The following is a 23,774-nucleotide window of genomic DNA, read 5'->3' on the forward strand; positions in this document are numbered from 1 at the left end:
TTTCTTTTTTTTTTTTTTTTGGTGAATTAAATGCTGTCTCTGGCATTAAATGTTGCTGTTAAATCCATTCTGGTAATGCACAGCTAAATCTAGTACTGCCAAGAATTCCAGTCGCCTCCTCTCAGTTTTCGTAGGTGAGGAGTAATCCTGGCATGATGGATACTTTCTGACCCCCTTGCTTATATAGGATACACACCCCCCCTTAACATTTTGATGCTAATTAAAAACTGCTAAAAATATTTATGCCTACTGCTGTCATAGCCAGGCAAATATTTAATATCAAAAAGCTCATAAAAATAAGGATTGTGTAAGCTTTGAGATGTTTAAAAAAGTTTAATAACCCATTACCTTCCTTGTGCCACTCATCACGTTAAAATTCTCCATTAATAAATTATCCTCTACCACCTTTGATATTAAAGTGATAGGAATGCTTTCCACACCCTGCATAGTACTGGTTGATCTCATAAAGTTAACTAGAGAACCTGACATCATTTTTGTAAGTTTACATACAGTGCATATGATGCTCGCTCTTTCCATCTCTCATAGCAGCAAGCCGATTCTGCCACTATCTGTAGCAGCACACCCGGGAGTGGAGAGGAAGAGTGTTTGAATTATAAATAACTAAAACTACAGTGTACAATTCTATTTACCTGTCAGTATTTGCTGATAACACACCATTATAACTTGCTCAAAATTTACTACATAAAAATCTCTACAACAAAAGCAAGCCAAAACATTCCTTCAAAAAAAGACATAAAATAAGTGCAAATACCTAAAATAGGCAACTAAAGCAACTGTTGTGACCTGTATACCTTTAAATAAGGACAAAAATTTTTCATAAATAAAAGAATGTTCTCTTTGCTCTTCAAACATTTAGTAAGTATATAACGGTCAAACTTAAGTGCAGATACAATTGTTTTGAGATCCAAGGTGCCAAGTTTCTTTTTTTCTTTTTTTTTTAAATATTTAAAATGCATTAGTTTTTAGTTCCTATGCAGGACAAAGTACTCCTGGGTCACATACAGGACCCCACCATTCCTTTCTAAATATATTTAAACAAGGTACAGGAACAGTTGCTGTACAATAGAGGTGTACCTTGTAATTGTTTTGTAGACCAACATGATTTAAGGGTTATAGTGCAATCTTTATGTAGATGTAACATACAGTATAGATTCGTACACTTTCACCACTGTAATTCTTCTGCTATTCCATACTTTAAACTTGTCCTTTTATCATTTTAGCTGTTTTAACAGGAAACAACGTTGGCTTCTAGACAACCTGCATACATATAAATATCTACATTTAAGCTTTAAAATGAAAATAAATTATAAAAAACAGTCTCCTTTCCAATTTACAAAATTTTCCCTGTTCCTACATACTGTACAATACATTCAACAATCATCTCATTCTGAGATTTACGAAGAAAATACTGATGCTTTACACTAAAGCCTAATTCACCCCCCGCCTATTTCTAGTACCATTTGCAAATAAATATATTTAACACTGTAGTTAATTTCATTGTTTTGCAGCATACCAAAAAAATTAGTAGTGCAACTTTCTATCCTTCTTTTATACTCCTTTCCATTGTGTTTCTTTACATACTAGAAAAATGCTACATAAGCAAAAGCAGTCATGTATGTTGCTCATTTGGAAACCAGTAACAACCTATAAACCTACTCTATATTAAAAATGCACTATCAGAAAAAAAGCAATGCAAGTCAAAAGAATAAATATGAAAAATAGACCTAAAATCTGTATGTTGTCAGTACTGCAATGTTTTTTATCATTCTTTATCATATTTCAGGGTGTTACTTTTTTAATATTAAAGAAATCCATTGCAGAAGTGTTTGCAATATCCCATTGTAGAGACTATGAGAGCTTCATGCCTGTTCTTTGTCAGTCAGAAGAAGAAAGGAAGCTTTAAGGTAGCTTTAAGGTTTCCCTTGGCAGACTGTCCTTAAGTAAAGACTTAATTCACAAGCACTGTGCTGGAATTGCCTTCAACATTGTGTCAGTTTCAATGGAAAGAGATGGCTGTCAGTTGCAGTGACCATCACAGTATCAGAGCCCTTGAAGTGCTGTTGGTAGCCGTGTATGTGCTCAGATATCGTCTTGCTTGTTCAGTCATGATAAGCTGGTCTTCTGTTTTTCCGTAAACAACTGCTTCCCATTCACAATTTGACTGAAAAAAAAATTCAGTTAAAAAGATTCTTTTAACTAAAATACTCGAGCAATTCTCATACAACCTTTCAGAGTAATAATAAATTATCCAAGTCTAGCAATAGAGTATTTTACTGAGGAGTCAGTCCTACAATATAATACCTAAAACCTGCGACAAAGCTCCCTTTCTACCCCTTAACCCAGCTCCCCAGCAGCGCATCTGTGTTACGCTTTAAGTTCTAACACAGAAAATGTAACGCACTCCTAAAAATAGACTAGTTCAACAATTGATACATAAAAGGGAAGTTAATTAAGTCATCTTCTCTTTGGATATCCTCCCCTTTTAAATGGGCTGAGTTCAACCGGCAGAAAAATACATTATTGACAGCTGTCTGGAGACACCAAGGAAGGTAAAATGGTTTGGCAGCTGAAAAAGAATACTGTGAAGGATTTCACTGAACCGAAGTGGCAGCTGTGGAAGAATGTTCAGATGTTTTGGGAATATATTAGAAATGGCAAAGGAATTAGGAATAAAAATAATGAATGGAAGAATAACTGAGCCGCTGGTGCTGCTTCTTCCATGAAGCAAACCCTGCAAGTTTACATGATTTATTGAATCTCAAGATGATTTGCAGCAGCTCTAAATTGGACCTGACACTAGCAGATTGTAGCATAGTGAAGAAGGCAGGATTCTCTCCCTCCCATGCTGAGCTAGAAAGTGATCCAAAGGATCAGTTCCACATATAGATGCACAGAGAAAATTAGCCATTTGAGTTTCTCTATAAATTTAGCAGGACTTTGATTCATGGAAGGGACCCATGGTTAGAGAGGCCACTAAACTGAGAGGGAATTTCTCAAGGGAAAGAGCAAAAAGAGAGAGTTCAATGAGAATATTTGCGGGTACAGTATCACTAAGCTCCCCTTTTAAGTATTTGTAAGAGCATAGTTCTGGGCCACCTTTGCTGCAATTCACTGCAGTTAAATTTTTTTTTTCTTTTTGGCAAATCACAACTAAATAAGGTTTGTTCTTTCTTCTCATAAGAAAGGATCAGAAAGTAATACCGGCGTCTCTGTACTTAAAAACACATCGCTGTTAAAGCAATTACATGAGACATGGAAGATCAGGCTCCAGGTGCCCTGCCTTTTTTTTTTTTTTAAATTAATACAGAGCTGTAGATATTGAGAAGACAGAAAAACTTTACACATTAACTCCCTGTAGGGCAAACTGGAACCGGTACCAAGTCAGGTTGAAGACAATCTCTCCCTAAACCTGGCGATCAAGACACACGTAGAGGAAAAACTAGGTTCCACCATTTTAACAGTATGGAAAATGTACAGATGTACAAGAACAGGCATGTTGCAAGAACAATTACCAACCAGAACCTGTGAATGAACTCTGCTTAATGAATCCCACTGGGCTTATTATGAAGTAACCACCAGCCAAATTTGAGAAACTTTGGCGTTATAGAGGCTTAGTGCGCACAAAGTCAAGTTTTCTTACTGCTAGACTTGGGTACCCAAACCTGTTTTGCAGGTCTACCCTACCCTGATTTTTTTTCCCCACATTACATCTTGAGGCCACTCAGTGAAACATCAGGGTTTTATTTAAAGAACTTTGCTATGAATAAACACTTCATGGACAAATGACCAACTTACAAGAAATTAGGATCATGGAAACACTGATCGAAACTAGATCACTGAATCGAACAGTTCTAGACATTAGTACAAGACAGAAACCAAAAAGAAATCCTCTGTTAATCTGCTAACACAACTAACAGAATTCTTTGCATCCAGACCTGAAGAGTTTTCTCCATTTTGACATTTTTTGAAGCACATGCATTCAGTTTCTTCTTAATTACCACATTTGCTTTGTTTGCTGGATTTGTATCCTGGTTTTCGGATGTCAGGTTACATCTGTTGTCATGTATTTCCAACAATGGTATCATTAATAAAGATGTGGTATATGCATTTTCTGACTATTGACAAAAAAAGAGGGTAGGGAACAGGAATAATAATTAATATATAATTTAAAAAAAAAAAAAGTCTTCGACTGATGTGGTCAGAGAAGCCAAAATGTAAAAAAAGCAAATACAATCAAAAAGACCCTAGGAGAGAATCTGAAAAGAAAAAGTAATGAACAGTATATGAAGAACTAGCCTAGTCTGTACTGGGATTCACAGTCAATGTTGAGCACAGTAGAACAAGTAGCTGCCAGCATTATTTGAGCACTACAGAGTAGACTGCTTCTTTCATATAAAGCCATGCTACAGCTGACTACATTTTGTTAAGAACAAGACTTGATAAAGCGGTAACTGCAGAACAGTTTTAAAGAAAAAGCTTGTCATTCGTTTCTGGTACGATCCTTGTGGAAGTACGCACAAGGAAACTGGAGTAAAAAGAATTAAGTTCATATCAGTATCAGGGGGAGGAACTGCTTTAAGAACTGAAATAAGCACTGGATTGATTCATTCCAGAAGATTTTTATAGGCTGATAGTCTTTATGGAAATAAAAAGAAATTAATCCATCTTCACCATAGCAAAACAGAACAAAGGTATATGACAGTTTTAGAGAGCAAATTCAGATGTAACAGTGGCATATATGCTTGTTTGCTTACAAAAACACCCCATTAAACTGCATTAAACTACCTTTACATATTTATTCTGCGGAGGACCTTACTCCTAACTTAAAGCCACATGGACACACAATTTCTACTTCAGGATTGGTATATTTTTCATTTTTTAATCAGATACCAACACTATCTCTCTTGCTAAGAGCAAATGTTCCTGCTGCACCAGCATCCCTCATTAAAATGGAGGAAAAGCGATTTTTCCCCAGTCCATTGTCTTTAATGTTCCACAACATCATAGCGTATCTGGGTTTTAGCTTAATAACCTGAACATCAGTGATGTACAATATACCATGTCATAACAAGACGTTACTAAGAGAACACCGGATATTTTGTTTCTGTTTTGAATGGCCACAGCAACGCTGCTCCTCAGAAGACAGAAATGTTCTTGGGGAAGTAAGGAGTTTCCACTAGGTGGCAGAGCACGTCACACCCAGCAGACAGACACCGAGGCTTGGCATTAGGAAGCGAATATAGAAAACCAGCTACAATAATCAGAAAGGGGTACGGCTTAAGCACCTGTTCTTTTCAAAGACATTGGCTCCTACCTCTTGAATATACTTTTTTTTATACCTGATCAAAAGTCAGACATTTACTTTTTCAGAATTAAACAGATACATACATTAATTTAAGAACTAGATTAGAATAAGGTTTTCCTACAAACTACAAGACTAGAGAGTAATCTATTCAATCACTCAACTGGAAAAATATTGGGCTACTTTTTAAAGGAATGAGGGACCAAAACAGCCCCATCTCTGAGCTCTTGATGTGTCAGTTGTTGAGGCAGAAGTATTCAAATTCCTTCAGGCAGACGAAGGCCAGAAGCCTCATCATCTACGTGCTTAGTAAGTATTCCCCTACCACGTGATGCGGGAAAGGAAAGACATGCTGCTAATATGCAGTCTTCAGAACGTGTCTGCCAGACTGTCAAGCATGCAAAACACGGGCAAATGCCATCTTCCTGGTGTATTACAGAGAGCTTCAGTGGGCCATATATGCTGAAGTTTGTAGGTAGCCAGCATGGAAGCAGCTTTGCTATAACAGTAAATCTGCAAAGCATCTGCATTACTTTACCAGTCCTGCTCTGAACACCTGAAAGGAAGAATTCATGCATGAATTCAAGCCCAGTGTTCAAGTATTGCTTTTAGCACGTGAAGTAATATTTCAAACTAAAGGTGATTTTCACTTTCTAGATTTATGAATCTAGCCTCAATCCAAACATTTTATTTTAGTTGATAGAATGAAAGTTACTCAGTTCTAGATTAATATTGCTGCCAGTGATGGTCTTTAGTAGTTTAATACTCACCTGTACATCCAAACTATTATCTTCTGGGAAGAGCTGGGCACCAACCTGTTCTTTTTCCCATGGATCTAGGACCAGTGATTTTCTGACTTTTTTAGAAGAGTTGTGCTGCAATTAACATTTTGCAGAGAATAATTGTAAATTATTATTTAAAAGCAGTTATTTCCTATTTGAAATTATTATTGTAATGTTACCTCCTGCTTGCAGCTTTTATACACAGTGTCATCTTCCTCCTTGAGAAATATATCCGTTCCAGTTTCCTCTTTCAAAACTTCCCTAATGTCTTCCTCCAAGAAGGCAAGTGGTTGTGACTAAGTTAATTAAAATTGAAGGAGAAAATACAGGAAGTCGATTAGTTGCTAGTTTTTACCATATTCTACCTCCAGCTCATGCAGGCCACAAGAGATCTTGCAAAATATAGCAACAGAAAAAAGGATTTAAGCTATTGTAGTTAACAACTACACATCAACATTTCAATACTATGCAGATTTTTTAATTCATTTTATTCCACATTATTTCTAGCCAGATATAACATATATCCACACAGTGCCTCAAAAATGCAAGGTAGCATTGAATAAGACACGCAAACTACTTGTTTCCATTTATTACCTACGGTTATCCAGTGGCAAAAGGGGTAAGAATACTTCATATATACTAAACACATACATAATCACATGTATGTATACATACATGCATACAAACATACTAAAAAACTGTAAAAATATGACTGTTGTTGGGAAAGGAATTTCTATCAATCTTAACACAAATCTTTGAATAAGACATTGATAGTCCTAAGTACAGTACAGAATTTCACAGAAGCCATACAGATGGCTCCTTTGTGTACCAACAGGAGAAGAATTCCCTTAAGCCCTCAAAATTTGATTTTGAACAGGAGGTTAATAGTGGACAGAAACAGGAATGCCAAACCACTCCATTTGCATAGTGAGAGACTGTGAATCTATAGGGTAACACAGATGGTGCCAAGCCCTGTGGCAAAGTCTGAGCTACCTTCTGTGTTTGCAGAAAAGAAGTAGTCAATATATATTGACTGGAATTTTTTCAGAACTTGAAAAGCATATGTCTACTGAATTCCAAGAGTTATTATGCATTAACATACCTCAGGTAGGCTCAGAAGAGAGCAAAAATTGAATTCAGTTGGAACAAATGAACAACCAAAAAAAGTAACATTATCCACAGTCAACCAAAAAGTGTCTTCTGTGAGAGCCAAAAGAATCAGAGGAATCATTAATTGCTATAATAAGATTTTGGGTTTTAGGATGAAGAAAATTGTAGGCATCACTCAACTAAACCCCTAGGAAGGATAAAACACTTCCAAACATCTTCCCATCAAAAAAATTCTCAGAATACTAGCATGCTGTGGTAAACATCTAGTTTCAGTCATAGCACTGTAGAAGAACAAAAGCCAGAAAGCAGCTCAGCTCTTATATAGTCCAGAGGATTCAAAGATAATGCAGTTTTTCAAGTCAAATGTGAAAGTTGCTTATAATAACAAAGTCAGTCACATTCATCTGCACCAGTCTGCTCTTACTAGATTATCCAGTTGGAGGATCCACACTCATTCACTCTCTCACAATTTTTCTTTTGAAAAAAACAGAATGCTGAAGTATTAAAATTAAAACCTCGGACAACGATGTTACCACCTCATAAGAGGTACAGTGTTAGCAAGGCTACACAAATTTAAAACAACTCACAGATGCGGAACCAATGCATTTTAGGATACTATGGATCAAATTATTATATGTACCAAATACGACTCAAAAAGACAACGCCCCTATATTACACTGAAGGACACTAACCTAACATAGAAAATCTGAAACATTTTTGATTCACATTCTAGCTGTTCTCTAGCATAATATGGAACATCCCTGAAACAACAGCACTGTTACAAAATGCTTTCTAAGATCATGCTGAGGCTTACAATATCTCAGAATCAAAAGGGCATTTAGACTTTAACAAAGAAGAAAATAAACAATGTCATCACATACCATAAGTTTGAGGGGACCATACTTTTTTTCCTGAGCAGCCAAAGCATTTTTAAAAGGAGTTGGGGTCCTTGGTGTTGAACCCAAAAGAGATCTTCTAATTGTGGGAGTTCTAAAACTATTCAAGCATAGAAAAATGTTCACACATGCATTTTAATATTTTACTTTATCAACAGTAACATAATAAAATGAATCTAAGAAACATTTTAAAATACCTTCATTTACACAACAGATAACACCATCATGGATCTGAAAGTATTAAGATCACCACAGCATTGCCCCAGGTATATTAAACTTTAATTGGATTTTGTTCAGTATTTTAAAAAAGTAAAAATTTTAACTGAGTACAAGTCACTTTCTGTTAAGTTAAAAACAGGAAGCCAGTTTGTTTGTACACAAGTATTTAAGTGTTAGGGGTTTTAAAACTCATTCACAGTATGTGTACAGGTAGACTAATTTTTCAATGTTTAGGAAAACTTGTTTTTATTTGAGCAACACCACCAGATGTTTAATGTAATAACCCTACCCCACATTTTCCTTTTGATCTTTTGGTGTCATTTCCTTGTGTAGAGGAGTCGTAATAAGAACTTTCTGCCCACAGATTGGAGTCGATGTAAATGCAGGATTTTCGAGGTTAAATTGTTCATTTCCAGAGCAAGTGTTGAAAAACTAAAGCACAAGAGAGGAAAAAACCCCTAAGCAATCTTAAAGGAAGAAACTTCACCACTGCACTGAACAGTAAAAAAATTATATGTATATATCTGAAAGGCTTTTATTGACAAACTCCAACTATTCTTGACTTATACTCCAAGACATTTGCAATATTTATCGCTGAAACCTTGGTTTTCTCCTTAAAATCCCTACTGTTTAATTAGGTCACAGAGACAATAGGTCTCTCTCAACAATTATTTGCATGAGAAAGTGTGAGCTGATTTAAGTCGCTGCCCCCTCCCCCCAAGTTACTCTTCAAAACAGAGGAAATAGGTTAATTAACAATTTCTTTTTAATATGTCTCCCCTTATGCAGATGTTTCAAGAAGTTTCTAGACATATACGCTTAGGCTACAAAGTATGACTACGGAAGAAAGTACTTGTAATTTATAATCCACCCGCTGCAGCCTTCATAGTTTAGCCATATTTAATAACAAACTCACCTGCGATGGAGAAAATGGTAGTGTTTTCACTGGTGTATGCTTTAGTGCAACATTGATAGCATCATTACACAAGCCATCATTCAGTTCATTAACTGGTGATTGCCCAACACGCAATCTCTTTTTCTTTCTTAGTATAGTAGGTGGAGTGCTGAATTTAGTTAAATTTGGGGTTGCTTGACAAACTGCTTCTTCCTCGCCACTGATGCTACTATGTTTTTTGCCATCAAGCACAACGCTGACGTTATACTGGCACTCAGCAGCCCCTTCATTTTGTTGAATCCGCATTAGTTTTACGGGAGCTGGCTTGACAGGAGATGCAACAGCCTCTGAAAGCTCAAAACTGGTGACATCGCTCCACGCTACAGGATCCTATGAGGCAAGATGTGAAACACTCAAACATAACTGTCAGCGTTATCCAAGATTATTTCACAACATCTAAGCCAGTCTAACAGCTCTCTACCTCCAGAAGCCATATAATGAATTATTCTCCCTGTATCTTTCACACAATCCTAAAACACTGAACATTTCCAAACACAATTCTTTTAAAACAGGCAATAAAAAAATCACTCAACATGGGTAAAACTACAGACAAGTACAGAATAAGGTTATTTTAAGAGTATTTTACACATATTGCAAAACCTGGTGTTCCTAAATAAACATTTTTTAGAATAAATACAGACTTACAGATTCAATAAGCTCTAGAGTCTCTGCAAATTCTGGAATGTTTTGTAGAGACGACAGCATTGTATTTGCTTCCACAGCCAAATACTTAGGTGGTGAATTCTGCTGAACAGATGTGCCGTGGGTCTCATCCATGCTGTAGAACTCACTTGTTTGTTCCCCAAGGCTATTTAGTGTATTAGACACACAATCTTCCGTGACAAAACTTCCAGACCAACAAGGTAAGTTTCCAGCTTGCTAAAAAGTAAGAAACATGTTCATCTTGTTCAACTTAGAAGCTGAAGAGTCCGTTATGAGACCGTGGGGAGGAAAAAAACGTAGTATGTGGAAAGACTAAGCGTAACTATTAATTTTTGCTTTTTCAAACTCTGATTATCTGTTTGCATTAATGCAGTTAGCCTTCTTACATTAACACACTCAACATTCTCACATTGTGTAAGATTTTTCTTACCTCTCATTCACATCTTATACATGCTTATAACTTAGATAATCGTGGGTTGTATCAGAACACATCTCTGATGCAAGTTTCCCGTGTTTCTGAACATCAGTATATTATGAAGTCATCTTCACTATAGAACACAGGTATATTTTAAGATCAGAAACTGTTTCTAGAACATTAAATACTTCTTGTTTGATATGATTTTTTTTTTAACGCAGATTCTGCATTGACAGTTTACTTAACTTCTAAATGGTTATCCCTTTTAGTACACTGCTTAGAAACTCACAGAACAGATCTTAATTTTTACTGGAAATCTAGAAGCAATACAGATTGCACTAGATAAGCAGAACACTGCACTGTTTCAAGAGAATGCCAGGAATAGTCCCACCACAAAAAACTGGAAGTTCACCTGTAATCTAAATTAGTGATCAATATCGTTGTGTTGGTTAGGTGTCTGATGTTGTTCACAGCCCTCTGTTCCTGAGGAAATAACTGACTGTCATCTGCAAATTTCCCTCATTCCATTGAGGTACACATAAATTTTGTACAGCACAAAATTTATATACCATTTGTCCTGTCCAAATCTGGTTATTAAGTATTACAAGCACTCACATAGAATTTTGATAAAAATATAATCTACACAACATTTTGAAATCAAATAGGGCAAAACCTATATATTTTTCACCTTTCTCTGTTGAACAGGTGATCAACACTGCTGATCTGTAAAACTGAATGGTGGTGATACCAACAAACATGCTACCTCTTGAAGAGGATTAAAGTCCTGGGTCTTAGGAACAACGGCCAAATTGCAGGTCATATTTCTGCTGTTTTCACAGTTTAGAAAAATGCACTAAAAATAATTTGCCTCAATTCTAATGGCTAGGCTTTGTTTCACAACCCCACAGCTACAGGTTTGATTTTAGAAGGTCGGGTGAAAACACACAACAAAACCAAACATCCATTACTAAATTGCTGAGGATTAATCTCAGTAAAGCATATTCAAATATTTACAGTCCTTACAGAAGACACTCGTTTTCTTCCGATTTCATTCTCTGCTGACATAAGTAGCAATTCAAGTTCCTTTATTTTCTTTTCTTTATCAGGATCATCATCAACAAATGACTGCTGAAAAATTTAAGAAAGAAGTGATTACTATTTTCCACCTCCACCACCCCTCCATAGTAAAGACTCTACGTTATAACACAGATACATTTTAAACAGAAATCCACACATAGGTGGAACAGAGCTGTTCAAGCGGTATTATATTTTGTAATACACTTGCAAGAGAAACAACTCCAGCAATTACCAGGAGATGGATCCGATATTAAAGTGGTATACAAGTTAATATTTCAACAAGTTTCTAATATGGCCTGCTAATGCTCAGCATGCTATAGCACTTTTTAACCAAAAGGCACTCATTTCTGTCTTTAATAGAAGCAACAACGTTGGCACCTTGGTAGATGTGTTTGCATTTTCATGTCCTTTCTAGAATTTTGAGTTATTTATCCTCACTAAGCGTACAAGAAAGTGTTTCAAATCAGCATTTGCTGATAGAGTATCTATACATGCAATCCTCCCAATACTATCAGAAAAGAAAATTAATTGGTTTTGGTTAGTTTGTTTGTTTTCAACCTCCTTAAAACTTTCTGTTATTGCTATAAATACAAAAAAGTTAGGATATATGCCATGAGCTTCAAAATTAGTTACACTCCCCAGTTTAGGGGGACTTCAAGGAGCAGAAAGTATCATATACTTTTCTGTATAGGGCAATCCAGAGTGTCAAAGGCCATAGGAGGCTTTGTTATGAGTTTTATTCTTATCCTGAGATCAGGGAGGAAAATACAACATGAAACAGATGACCCACACAGGGAAACTATAGGTTAGGTACAGAGTTCTGCAGAATGCCTTTAACACACCTAGCACAAACAAAATACATATTATTCTCCGCGTCAAAATAGGTTTTTTACTAATGTTAAATTCACAAAAATTCTTCCAGGAAGTCGTATTACAAACCATGATCTACATTCAGTCTGCAACACGTGAGGAATTTCAGATATATTCTAAGTGAGGCCAAAGGAGCAAAAGGAAATAAACATAACCAATTATTTTTTGCATGAAAAAGCATCTTCAGCTGACTGACAGGAGTTTATCAGTCAGAAAAAAACTAAAACCTGTTGAGAATAAAAAAAGCACAGCCAGAAGTGTAATTCACAGTAAGTTATTTGAACTGAGTCTTTCAAACAGGGTTGTATTTATCACAGATATATATATATATAAATGTAGTAAATTCTTGTCGTTAAGTCTCTCAGAAGCTAGGTAATGCTCACCGGTCATAATTTCAACCTAAAGATTTAACTAGTAGACTATGTTTTAAGCCATACTTCTGTCAGAAATGAGGACAACCGCTGTGTTTCTGGGATGTACAGTCAGCTCCTTTTTTGCTACCTAGAACTACCAACTAAGCTAGCAAGCTTACTTACAGAAGAACACTTACATAAATTTAGGTAAATGCTAAAGCCTTAAAGACATTTTGAAGTAGCAGGTTTTTAAACTCTTCATTTTATAGCATAACACACAGTACATTGTCTTCATTTATGATGCCCGATAACAATTTACCTGAGCTAAGTTGGAAGAAGCTGAAGCATGCTCTAGACAGCTGCCTTCCGGTGAGGCATACTGGTATACTGGAATCTGAAAAGACATAAATCGTTTTATAAACCCTAAAAAAAATGAGACTACAAAATTATCTCTAGTTTATTGTACATAAACTATTTATTACAGCTTACAAATCCTAAGTTACCACAATATCACAAAAAAACTCAACAGATCTTCATTCTTTCAGATTTGTTTCTCATTCCAAATGCAATGAATTATTTGAAACTGGGAAATACTAGTTATTCTGGATTTCAAACTTACATGTGTCTGAACAGGTATGTAAAATTGATTCTGAGTGTGCAAGTGTTCCATAGTCAGACAAGGTTGGGGCTGAAGTTTGGATGAACTAGCTCTTTCAGACTTTATACCATCTTGTAAATATCCTTCCTGTTCCACCTTTCTCCGCATTGTTGAATTCCAGTGATTTTTAATCGAATTATCAGTCCTAAAATGAAAGTGTATACAACAGTGACTGGTTTCTGTATCTCAAAATTTAATAGATGGCATAATTTACAGGGTTTGTACAGTGGATTTGTGACTTCGGATTAACCTAGAAAGCTCCAGCAGCTTGGACTGCAAGTTCTATTATCAGTGAGGTTTTGGCATAATGACTAGAAAACTACTCTTTTCAAAACTTCCTTCTACTAAACTTCAACTCTGCGGGAAAGTAAAAGCAGCAAAAGAGAAAGCCTTCATTCTAGCTATTATCATGAGTGAGAACCTTTTTTCTTGGATACTTGCAGCAACCCTGTGTTCTCTGTCACTGCATTATTTACCCTCTGCTACAAGTTTGCAGAACACAAAGCTAAGGCAATCACCCAACTGTCCCACAGCATAAGGGCACTGCAGCCAGTGTTTGCTGCTGGAAGACATCTCTTCTTAAAAAAAAAAAAAGAAAAAAGAAAAAAAGACAGCCTACATTCCCAGCTCTGAGTTTTATGTGCAGCTTAGTGGAAGAACATCCCCCTACTTCCTGGTGCTCTTGATCTTGTATGGGAAAAGCAGGCATGGCAGAAGACCAGCACCCAGTGTCATTCCACTTGATAAAAAAAAAAATGTCTGCAGTTTGACAAGCACACTGAAATTACTTTTAATGCTAGACAAGCATTATGGCAAGAGTAGAGTATGAATGCATTACAGTCTAAAAATACTAGCAGTATTACTACTAGCTTTAGAGAGAGGTACAGAGAAATAAAAATTGCTTTAAACTCCATTCTTCATTTAAGCTCAACTCCAAGAAGTATTCCCCTTTTGCATCCCACTAGTGTTAAACTCTACAAATCTTCTAGGTCTAGCATCCAACCTCTAGCTAAGAGTCTCATCTTGGATTTACTGTCAAACAAGTTTATTAGGAATGCCACTGTCCTTACAAACTCATCTTCCCTCTCTGAAATTCTATTAAGATGCAATCGATTTCCTCCCATTCATTCCTCCAAAGGATTTCCTGTGATTCATGGATTGTGTACTTAGTCAAAATGTCAAATTTTTAAACACACATCTCTAACGACTCATTCTCCCAACATAACAAGTGCTGACATTCCTTAGGCAGAGCTAGGCAGTCACCTCCTGGACACACAGACTGAATTCAGAGAGGAACAGCTTAACATTGAGTTTCAATTAACAGTACAAGGTAAAAAAGTTTATTTCATTAAACTCTTTAAACACTAAAACTGTTTTCCACAAGCATGTAATTTGGCAATCACACTGGAAACACAGATAAGGAGAACAATATATACAATTCATTCTTAACTTTGAGACTACATGGTAAACCACTAGCTTTGCAGCGCATGACTCCTAAACCCAGACTTTTGAAAGTTACTAAGATTCTCTTTTGAGTGTCTTAACAAGAAGTATTCCATAAAAAATAAATTTTAAAAAAAGAAATTCTGATCTAAAGCCAAAAATGAAGTCACACCCAAATGCATATTACTGAAGGCACTTTGATATCAAGTCATACAATGTTAAGGCATTCTTGCACTATTACACGCAGTTACTCTTCAGCTCTGCTACAGTTTTTTTTGTAAGTGAACAGGAGGATTTTTGAAAGAACCTGCTGAGCGTTAGAGGTCTCTTTATTGGTTTTATGGCTTTTTAAAAATACATAATCAAGTGCAAAAGATCTTTGAAAATTTCAGTATCTATCCAGACAAAGATGATGTAAGTTTTAACTGATGGTCTCTGACTAACACATTGGAAAGAGTTGTGCAATGACCACTTTCCATATTCCAATATTTAACACAAATTGAGTGGAAAAGCACCTTCCAGGAAGAAGCTTTGCTATTTCAGCCCATCGGTTTCCCAAACGCTTGTGAGCTTCATAGATTATTCTGTCCTCCTCTTCCGTCCATGAAGATTTTTTTACTTCAGGATTGAGATGGTTATGCCATCTCTCTCTGCACTGCTTGCCTATTCTTCCTTTCAGGTGTTTTGCGATTAGAGACCAGCGCTTTGGACCATACTTCTGAACTAATTCAATAACCTGGAACACAGATGAAAGCACATTATAATTCCATACCCTAGTTTTCCTAATCAAAGACTGAGAACACTGATAAACTCACATTTTAGGATAGGATTATAATAGACAACTCTGTAAGATACTAGGCCTAAGGAGGCAGACAGCAACTTAGGGTTTTAAAAATTATTTTTAAAGAAAACAAAAAATTGCTTATTAACTCCAAATTCACTGCGTTTAGAATATAAGTATATACTATGAAAACGTTCATTTAGAAGTTTTCTTTCTGTAACCCATAGCATAAGCTGATGTTAGGAAAGACCAAAAGAGAAGCTGGTAAAGATACTTGGTTTGACTTTTTTCAACAACATATGTATGAGAAAAAACACCCCCACCTCTATGCCCAACCTTCATCCCTTTTCTATGTGTTTTTACACATTAGAAGCTTTTTCTTAGAAGACTGATGAGAACTGTAAATAAATAGATTTGGAAGACCATATTCATAAGTTGACAAATACTAGTTTTAAACATCTTAAAACAGCTTTTATAAGTGGGAATAAGCAGTCGATTTGAAACATCACATGTGAAAGCTGTATGTGCACCTCCCTACAGGGCAGTCCAGGTTTTGCAGGCAAAAAGCTGCAGTGTGGATTAACAGAGATGGGGAAAAGAGGTCTAACACCATTGTTAGCTTCTTTAACAGTAGAGTATGAAATAATTTCCCTTATTCCCAACCCCTTTAAGTCTGGTGGGTTTGAGGAACAAAAGATGTAAATAAGTCCTTTGATCTTTAGTGCTGTAAAGGTATCTCCTCTACTTGGTAAGCCAGAGTAGCTCAGCTAGTGATCTGAACAAAGGGATATTAAATGCTTGAGCAGACCAGACATTCCATCTACTTAAGAGCAGCTGCGGTTTTTTTCCTTCTCACACAGCATAATGTAATTACCTATGTCACAAGATGCATCAGACAGCATCACTGTGGGGATGAAACCTAAGAAAATGTACACATTCTTAGTAGTCATATGCCAGTTTTATTACAGTAAAAGAGTACAGTATCAATTAGGTTTTATTACCCTCTGATCTTCTTCTTTAGTCCAGGGACCTTTAATCAATTCTGGGTTTAGTACCTTCTGCCATCGATGCTGGCATTGAAAATCTGAACGATTCTGAAATAGTTTTAGAAGACCAGTGTAGCTGTTAAACTCTTGAATACATAAAACCAAAATATTAGCTAGCCAGAATTATTAGCTTATTTCAAATTAAAAGCCTTACTCAGACCTTTGTTCTAAGTATAATAGTTAAATTCTCCCTTATTATTTATTCTTCCATTTGCTTATAAAAGCTCTTCTCCAGAAAAAACAGCCTTGCAAAGCTCTAAGTACTTCAATGTTCTTACTTGATAATCAAATTCAGAACACTCTCTTCTTTAAAGAAAAACTTATAATTATTTTTGTCATCATTACTCCAGACCTTCTCTGAACTTCATGTGATTGACATGCTTTTGACATTATCTATAACCTATACAAGGAAAGACATTTTAAAGGAAATCTTTTTCTTTCAAATAAGACAACAAACTTTTTTCCAAGTCTCAAATTAATATATTCTCAGCTCTTTACTAGAGTGTTAAGTAAGACAGATTTATATCAAGTTTACCTAACACATACTAATTAAACAACATTGCTTTTTCCTGCTCAGGACAGATGGTGCTTTTCTGTAGCTTCACTAAGGATCTTTTGAAATATTGTTCCCAGTTATGAAAGAGAAGTAAGCTTTCACGTAGCCTCGTATAAACTGTCTGTAGGAAAGTTTGGGACTCTCTCGCTAGTTGGTTCAATCCTTAGAAATATGCAGATAAGAGCCTGCCCCAGCATAGCATACTGATTAGTACATGTTTTATAACACTGGGACATGATGGTTTACTCTCTTCAGTACAAGCTGCTGGATAGCAAGTACTGATGTCAAGGGTTTGCTGTGCTTGCCTACCAAGTAATGGCATTACCATGCCAAGATGAGGTTAAACAAGAAGCAATCTGCAAGACCAGAGACACCCAAAACACTGTTACATCTAAAATTACATTGATGACAGTACTTTCAAGCTAATCACAAGTAGACACCGTATGATTAAAAGCACACTAGTGTTTGTTACAAAACATCATCATTTCCTGGTAGAGACAAGCTGTTAAAGGCAGACTCAACATAGGATAGCTGCTGCCATTTTCAAGAGAAAAATTCTGAAATTTTGGCTTTCTGGTGTTTTTGCCTTCCAGACATTTCTTAAATCATTACATATATGGGGGAGAAGAGCAAAACAAATGATGGGATGAAACAACAAAATCATTTCAGGTCTGCCTTAGCCACAACAAATTTGAAGAGAATGCAAGCTGTGTTTCCTCTCTTGAGAGTCACCTTTAAGCCATCGTCACTTTTTTGGGTAGAATACAGGGAAGGTTTACTTGTGCCCAGCCCAATAGTGAAATGGGGTTCTGAAAACATGGCAGTTTGAGCACCTTTACATGCTAGTAACTCAAGATACACTTGGTTTTCCTAGCAAGAGACCATCAATAACAGCGTACGTTCTAATTACACCAGCCTCTATTATTTGGCTTTGTAATTTGAACACTGCAATAGGACAACCAGAGAGGCTGTGGAGACTCCATCCATGGAGATATTCAAAACCCAACAGGACAGTATCCTGGGCAGCCTGCTCCAGCTGACCTTGCTTGAGCAGGGGCCTCGGACTAGATGACCTTGAGATGTTCCTTCCAACATCAACCATCCATCTTCCAAACATCTGCAGTGGGCAACCTGATTATCCATGCATGTTTCCCATGATAGCTGGGGAGCCTTTTTTCAACCTCACTTGGGTCCAAATGAACAACAGCTTTCTCTCTCCAGCAGCATGTTTTCAGGTGGAGAATGTTTTATTAAATTAAACTATTAGATCCGTTAAATGCAACTCCATACTACACCTGCAGACCAGTATCACCAAACACTGTATTTTTAAACAGTTTAATATAAAAGCTTTTGGATAGTATCTCTTCTCTGCCATTCACTCATTTCACTGCTTTTTGGAAGGGGATAATACATATGTAAGCTTAGGTACTCCTTAAATTTAGAAGCTTTGAGTTTGTTTCCCGATATCTATACTTTGCCACCTGGAAAAAAAATCAGAAGCACCACAGTTGCACAAATATGAAGAGAACACTGAAAAGTTAGCAGTTCAGCATTTAGAATTCAAGTCTATTTTTACCTAGTTACACAGGGATTTAATATAACCATATAATCCCACTCAATATTATAACAGCCACAAGGGGGGGGGGGGTGTAATTTTTTTATTTTTAACATTTGAATATTCAATACCACTTAAGTAGTGATTTCAACCTTAGATTCTAGTCACATTTTTATAGTAGGCATTTTATAACATTTTATCAGAAGAGAAACAAACATAATGGATTCTAGTTGTATGTATTTTCTACCAGTGCAGCTCATGCAGCTGAGGAGTCATTTATCATTTGAACAAACAGCTCCTTTACTTGTTTCACCTGACCATTGACACTTAAAATTTCTTGTTCTGTTCCAGTAGGAAACTTCCAAGAAACCTGCTAAGGTTCCATTCGTAACAACTGAAGTTACTGTTGGGGGGAAAGTTTTCATATGTTGGGGAAGCAGACATCACTGTGGGAAAAAAAAAGACCAAAAAAACACCTAACACCAAAACAAAAAAAAAAATCCACTACCTCATCCCCCTTTTCCAAAGGTGTTTAAGAAATTGATCCTTCTCCTTTCAAGCAGTCTTTCAGACGCAACCCACTCTCCTAACTGCTTCAGATGTAACCACTACAAGTGATGCCACCAATAGGAAGCAGGGATATGTTCCAGAATGAAAACAAAAAGCAAGCATGGACAGAAAGCGTAAATTATTTTTGACCATTTCAGACCACCACTTGAGACCCAACCTGAGCTGGGAAGGTTCTCCAAGGTCTGAGCTAGATCTCAAGTCCAATTTACAAGCATCCTTTAAAATATTTTTTACTATTATGTGTTTCTGATTTCTATTTCACCTCACTTCCAAACTAGGGATATGACCAAAGTAAATAAATATTAAGAGGAAGCTTAACTGAAACAGAGATTCAACTTACTTGTAGATGACTAGCAATGAAAGCCCAATCATCTGTACCATTTTGTTCCACCAGCTTCTTTAGCCTTTCATCCTGTTAAGACATAACCTCAGCCAATAAATTTTACATGATATCCCAATACAATACAAAATAACATTTAATGTGCTATTGATATCATACAGGAATTAAACTGAAGCCAATAAAGTATTACCTCATCACGTGTCCATTTCACCCTGTTACATATCTTCTTCAAACCTTTTTGCTGTGGAACTTCATAGTCATGGTCCACATATTGAAAGTCATCATCTTCCTCACTGCAGAATACAACACAAGAGTGAAGAAGATAGAAATAGAAGGGGTTTTTTTAAACTCTGAATAACTTTTTTCCCTAACTACTTGTACCTTTTTTCCAATCTGTATACACATTGTTCTAAAATGACATATGTAATTTGTATTAACATAAGGTCTGCCTCCAGCAGTGCCCTATATTCACCATGTCAAAGGAACAGAATTAATTTTAATTTCAAGGCCACATGCTGGGATACAGACAGATAATTCATTCCAAGTCAAGACAAATTTGAATCAAAAGCTGTTGCTTAGGATCACGTTTCTGTAACACATTTATGAAGTTATTTTATATAAATGAGCTTATAAGATAACGTGTTTGGCTAGTCTGCAAAGTACATTCATATTCCACCTCCATAACTCAAACACACTCAACCAGGGTGCCAACTAATTTAGCGCCAACTTGAGATTTTAAGCGGGCTCCTGCCTCGAACAGAAGTGCTGCCTCAGTGTTACAGGAATTAGATAAAGATCTCTTAACGCATAAATACTCCAGCAAGAAATAACTACCGGATCATGGCTGACCCTGTAAGTTAAGAGTCAGAAGGGCAGGAAACCAGGTTAACCTCTGTGACTCCATGTAGATCGCACTCCATCTACTGGAGAAATGCATACTTCACAGCCTTGATAAGCAAAGCCTTATGAACAAGCAGCACAGGGAAATGTTTCACGGAAATATTACTTCAGCTTAGATGTCAGTGACTCATGTTAGTGTAAATTCAAACACATGTGGAAACCTAGGCCTAACAAGATGAGCAGTTCCTCTACATTAGTTATAGCAGACACCAAGAAGGGACTCCCATCCAAATACACAACTTTAATTAAAAGCAGTTTCACATGGCAATCTTAAGTTTTCTCCGTTTCATTACCTGGATAAAGCACAATATAAATATCATAAATTAATGTTCAAAACTAAATTTACTAGCTCTGCTCAGCCTTAAAAGTTACTTCCACTTTTCAACCAAAGGTTAAAAAAATATATCTTTTCCCAGTAACAGAATTAACCTGTGCTGGTGTCCCAAGAACTGATTAGGTGGCAGACCTCTACATTATTTTCCAGAACACGCAATTTGCCCACACACCATGCTCATTAACCATTGATACATATTTGTTACTTCCCAGGAAGTGAGAATGTTCTCTATGGCTAACATGAAAATATGGTCATTCAAGAAGAGCACTACTTACTTGAAAGCATTACTACAAGGTAGTTATGTACCCAGCTCCCGCAGACCCCATGTCTTTAACATTGCCTTTACATCCCACACATCTGGATTTGCCCTACTTCGCTTCATGATGCAGTAAAAATAGTAACATGTAAACATACTAAAACTTTGTGGAGCCAGTGACATACAAAGCATTGAGCTTGTTGAAAGGTCAACAGCAACTTCTTCACAGTACTTCCACAAGTTCTTGACAAACTTCAGAAGTGTTTCTTTGTATTATAAGGAGCACATCTTAGTATTATAATCCTATTTCATACCAAGCAAGCCATACAGTTTACTTATAACTAAAATTTGGCCTTGTGGTTAAGCTGTTTGTCAACACAATCTCCTTACCCACTGTACAGCAAACTAGTTCAAGGACAGAGTCTTCAGTTACATGAAAAGTCATGGGGATTTTAAAAAAGAGGAAAGGCCCCACGTACACAGCAGTGATTCTGACAAGACGGCCGGTACCAGACAACGTGGTGTCCCCGCCAGCAGTGGCAGTTAAGAGCCCTGCAGCTGGAGTTCTCCAGCGGCGCACACGTCCCACAGCCAAACCAGCACAGCCACCTCCGTGCACTTCCCAGGCACAAGGGCCAGCTGAGCAGGCACTAAGCTCTCTTGCACCTTGACTCCACATGAATAACTGTTTAGTCTTTGGTCCTGTTTAGAACAGTACACCAGTAGATTGTATATTAAACATACATGAATGGTTAGGACTACTAACTTGAGCTTTTGATTAAAATATCTTCAAACACATGGAGTTGTTACAGTTCATGTGACAATTCTTTTGCAGTTATGAAACCATACCACAATACTGCACTAAAGTGGAACACAGCCACCAAATTTCATTAAGAAATCTGGAACAATAACATATTTCCTGAGTTCTGTGCTACCTATATTTACAATTCTGAGTTAAGAACCATTAAAGGAGAAAATTAAGCTTCCAAATGCAAAAACCAAGAGCAGTTTAACCAAATTAAACTTGATTCCATTTGGTGCAAAACAACTATACTTCCTCCTTACTCCACACCTGGATTAACAATCTTGAAATCACTTTTATGTAAATTCATAGCTACAATGATTTAGTTTTGGCGGTATCATCATCATCACACATTGACACAGTATTCTTGCAGGGCTACTGAACTCTAATCAAACGTTCCTCTGCTATACACAGCCAGCTGTATTTTCAATGATGACATCAAAGCACTCCATAGCCACAAGAGATAATACAAGCTAAAGCTTTGCAGAGATGAAACTATTGTTTGCAATACCACTGAGGAAAGTCTCTTAAATTACAGAACACAGATTAGGAGCAACAAGAAACATTCTCTCTTCGAGCTGATTCTTGCAGATAGCTACATGTAGACAGCTCCAGCAGTTAACCTCAGCAAGCAAAGGCCCTTAATGAATCTTTGCTCCTTACACAACCAGGACCCAAAAGCATTGTTTTCTTGGTTTAGGTGCAGTTTTGCAGAAAGAGATTAATTTATGAACTCTTTTCATGTCAGAGGAAGATGCAGAAGCAGTTTTAATATCCATAACTGTGAAACCACCCCCAACTCCATGAGAAGCATACAGTCACGGTAAACCCCTGACGCCATAAGTAACTCTGGCATTAATATCACTCATTGCATACCTTTTCCCTTCTCAATCCTAATCCTGCTTTCACATTTCTTTATCACTTTTCAGAAACTGATTTTCTATTTAGGACAAGAATAATTATAACAATAAACCAGTTGTCCAAGGCCCACCTTCTTGATACAAAGCAAAGACACACCCATTTTCATATCAATAAAACAAAAGATGTGTCAAAACCATCTGGGGCTACTGCTGAAGCTCCCGAGGAAAACATTCTCCCTCAGGAAGACTGCAGGCTAGATAATAACATCCTCAATCAAAGAATATGCCGAATCAGAGAAAGTAGGTGCATTTAAGATATTGGAGGCAATCAGCAGGCCCGAACATCGGCTTTAACTGAACAGTCCCAAACCTTACATCAAGGGTGTGCCAAAGCCACTCGGGAGGAGAAAAGCAAAAAGTATTACTCCAGCAGAAGGAAAATAACCGGCAGGAAAAGCTCAGCGACCACAGAAGAACTAAGCCTAGGTAAGCCACAACAAAAATGGTTTGAGCGAAAGCATAGAAGCCAGAGCAGCGAGACATATACCCGGGAGCTGGTACTCCGGAGCCGCAGGGAGGACGGCCACCTGGGCGGGTGCCGGGCGAGGGAGGGGTCGGAGGGCGGAGGGGAGGCGGGCAGTGACACCCGGGGCCGGGGGGTGGAAGGAGGCCGACAGCCGCGCCAGCAGGGCTCGGCGGGGGGGGGCGAGGGGCGGGACGGCGGCGGCACCTGGCGGGGATCCCGGCGTGCGGGGGGTGCCCGGGCGGGGAACGCAGAGACCCCTGGGCCGGGCGGGGCCCGCAGCCGCACTCACCTGCGCGGTCTCTTCGCCATCCTCGGGGCGCACCATAGGGGGGCCCGCCGGCGCAGCGGGACGCGGCGCGGAGCCTCCGAGCCCCCACCCGGCCTCCTCCTCTGGCGGCCGGGTGGCGCGGCAGGTCGGGCGGGGGACGGAGAAGCGCGCTGGCGGCTCAGGGAGGCTTCGGGCGGGCAGGGTTTCTCCGGCGGC

General features: G+C 37.6%; 1 protein-coding gene across 2 annotated transcripts; it reads right to left on the bottom strand.

Moving 5' to 3' along the window:
- On the bottom strand, window positions 1–23,774 carry MYBL1 (MYB proto-oncogene like 1). 2 transcript variants are annotated; one of them, XM_075085151.1, is made up of 16 exons: window positions 23,580–23,774; window positions 19,803–19,905; window positions 19,613–19,684; window positions 16,547–16,639; window positions 15,280–15,500; window positions 13,283–13,466; window positions 12,983–13,057; window positions 11,387–11,491; window positions 9,931–10,164; window positions 9,247–9,615; window positions 8,620–8,762; window positions 8,097–8,211; window positions 6,285–6,401; window positions 6,094–6,198; window positions 3,957–4,136; window positions 939–2,182 (listed from the first exon to the last, which is right to left on the bottom strand). In XM_075085151.1, exons 1-16 carry the CDS (start codon window positions 23,597–23,599, stop codon window positions 2,054–2,056), a joined length of 2,265 nt encoding a protein of 754 aa, XP_074941252.1. In that variant the 5' UTR covers window positions 23,600–23,774; the 3' UTR covers window positions 939–2,053. The 2 variants fall into 2 exon arrangements, with proteins under 2 accessions (XP_074941251.1, XP_074941252.1); XM_075085150.1 differs by lacking the exon at window positions 3,957–4,136 and having other exon boundaries at window positions 1–2,182; window positions 23,580–23,728.

Source organism: Phalacrocorax aristotelis, chromosome 2, assembly GCF_949628215.1.
Source record: "Phalacrocorax aristotelis chromosome 2, bGulAri2.1, whole genome shotgun sequence".
NCBI classification, from domain to species: domain Eukaryota; kingdom Metazoa; phylum Chordata; class Aves; order Suliformes; family Phalacrocoracidae; genus Phalacrocorax; species Phalacrocorax aristotelis.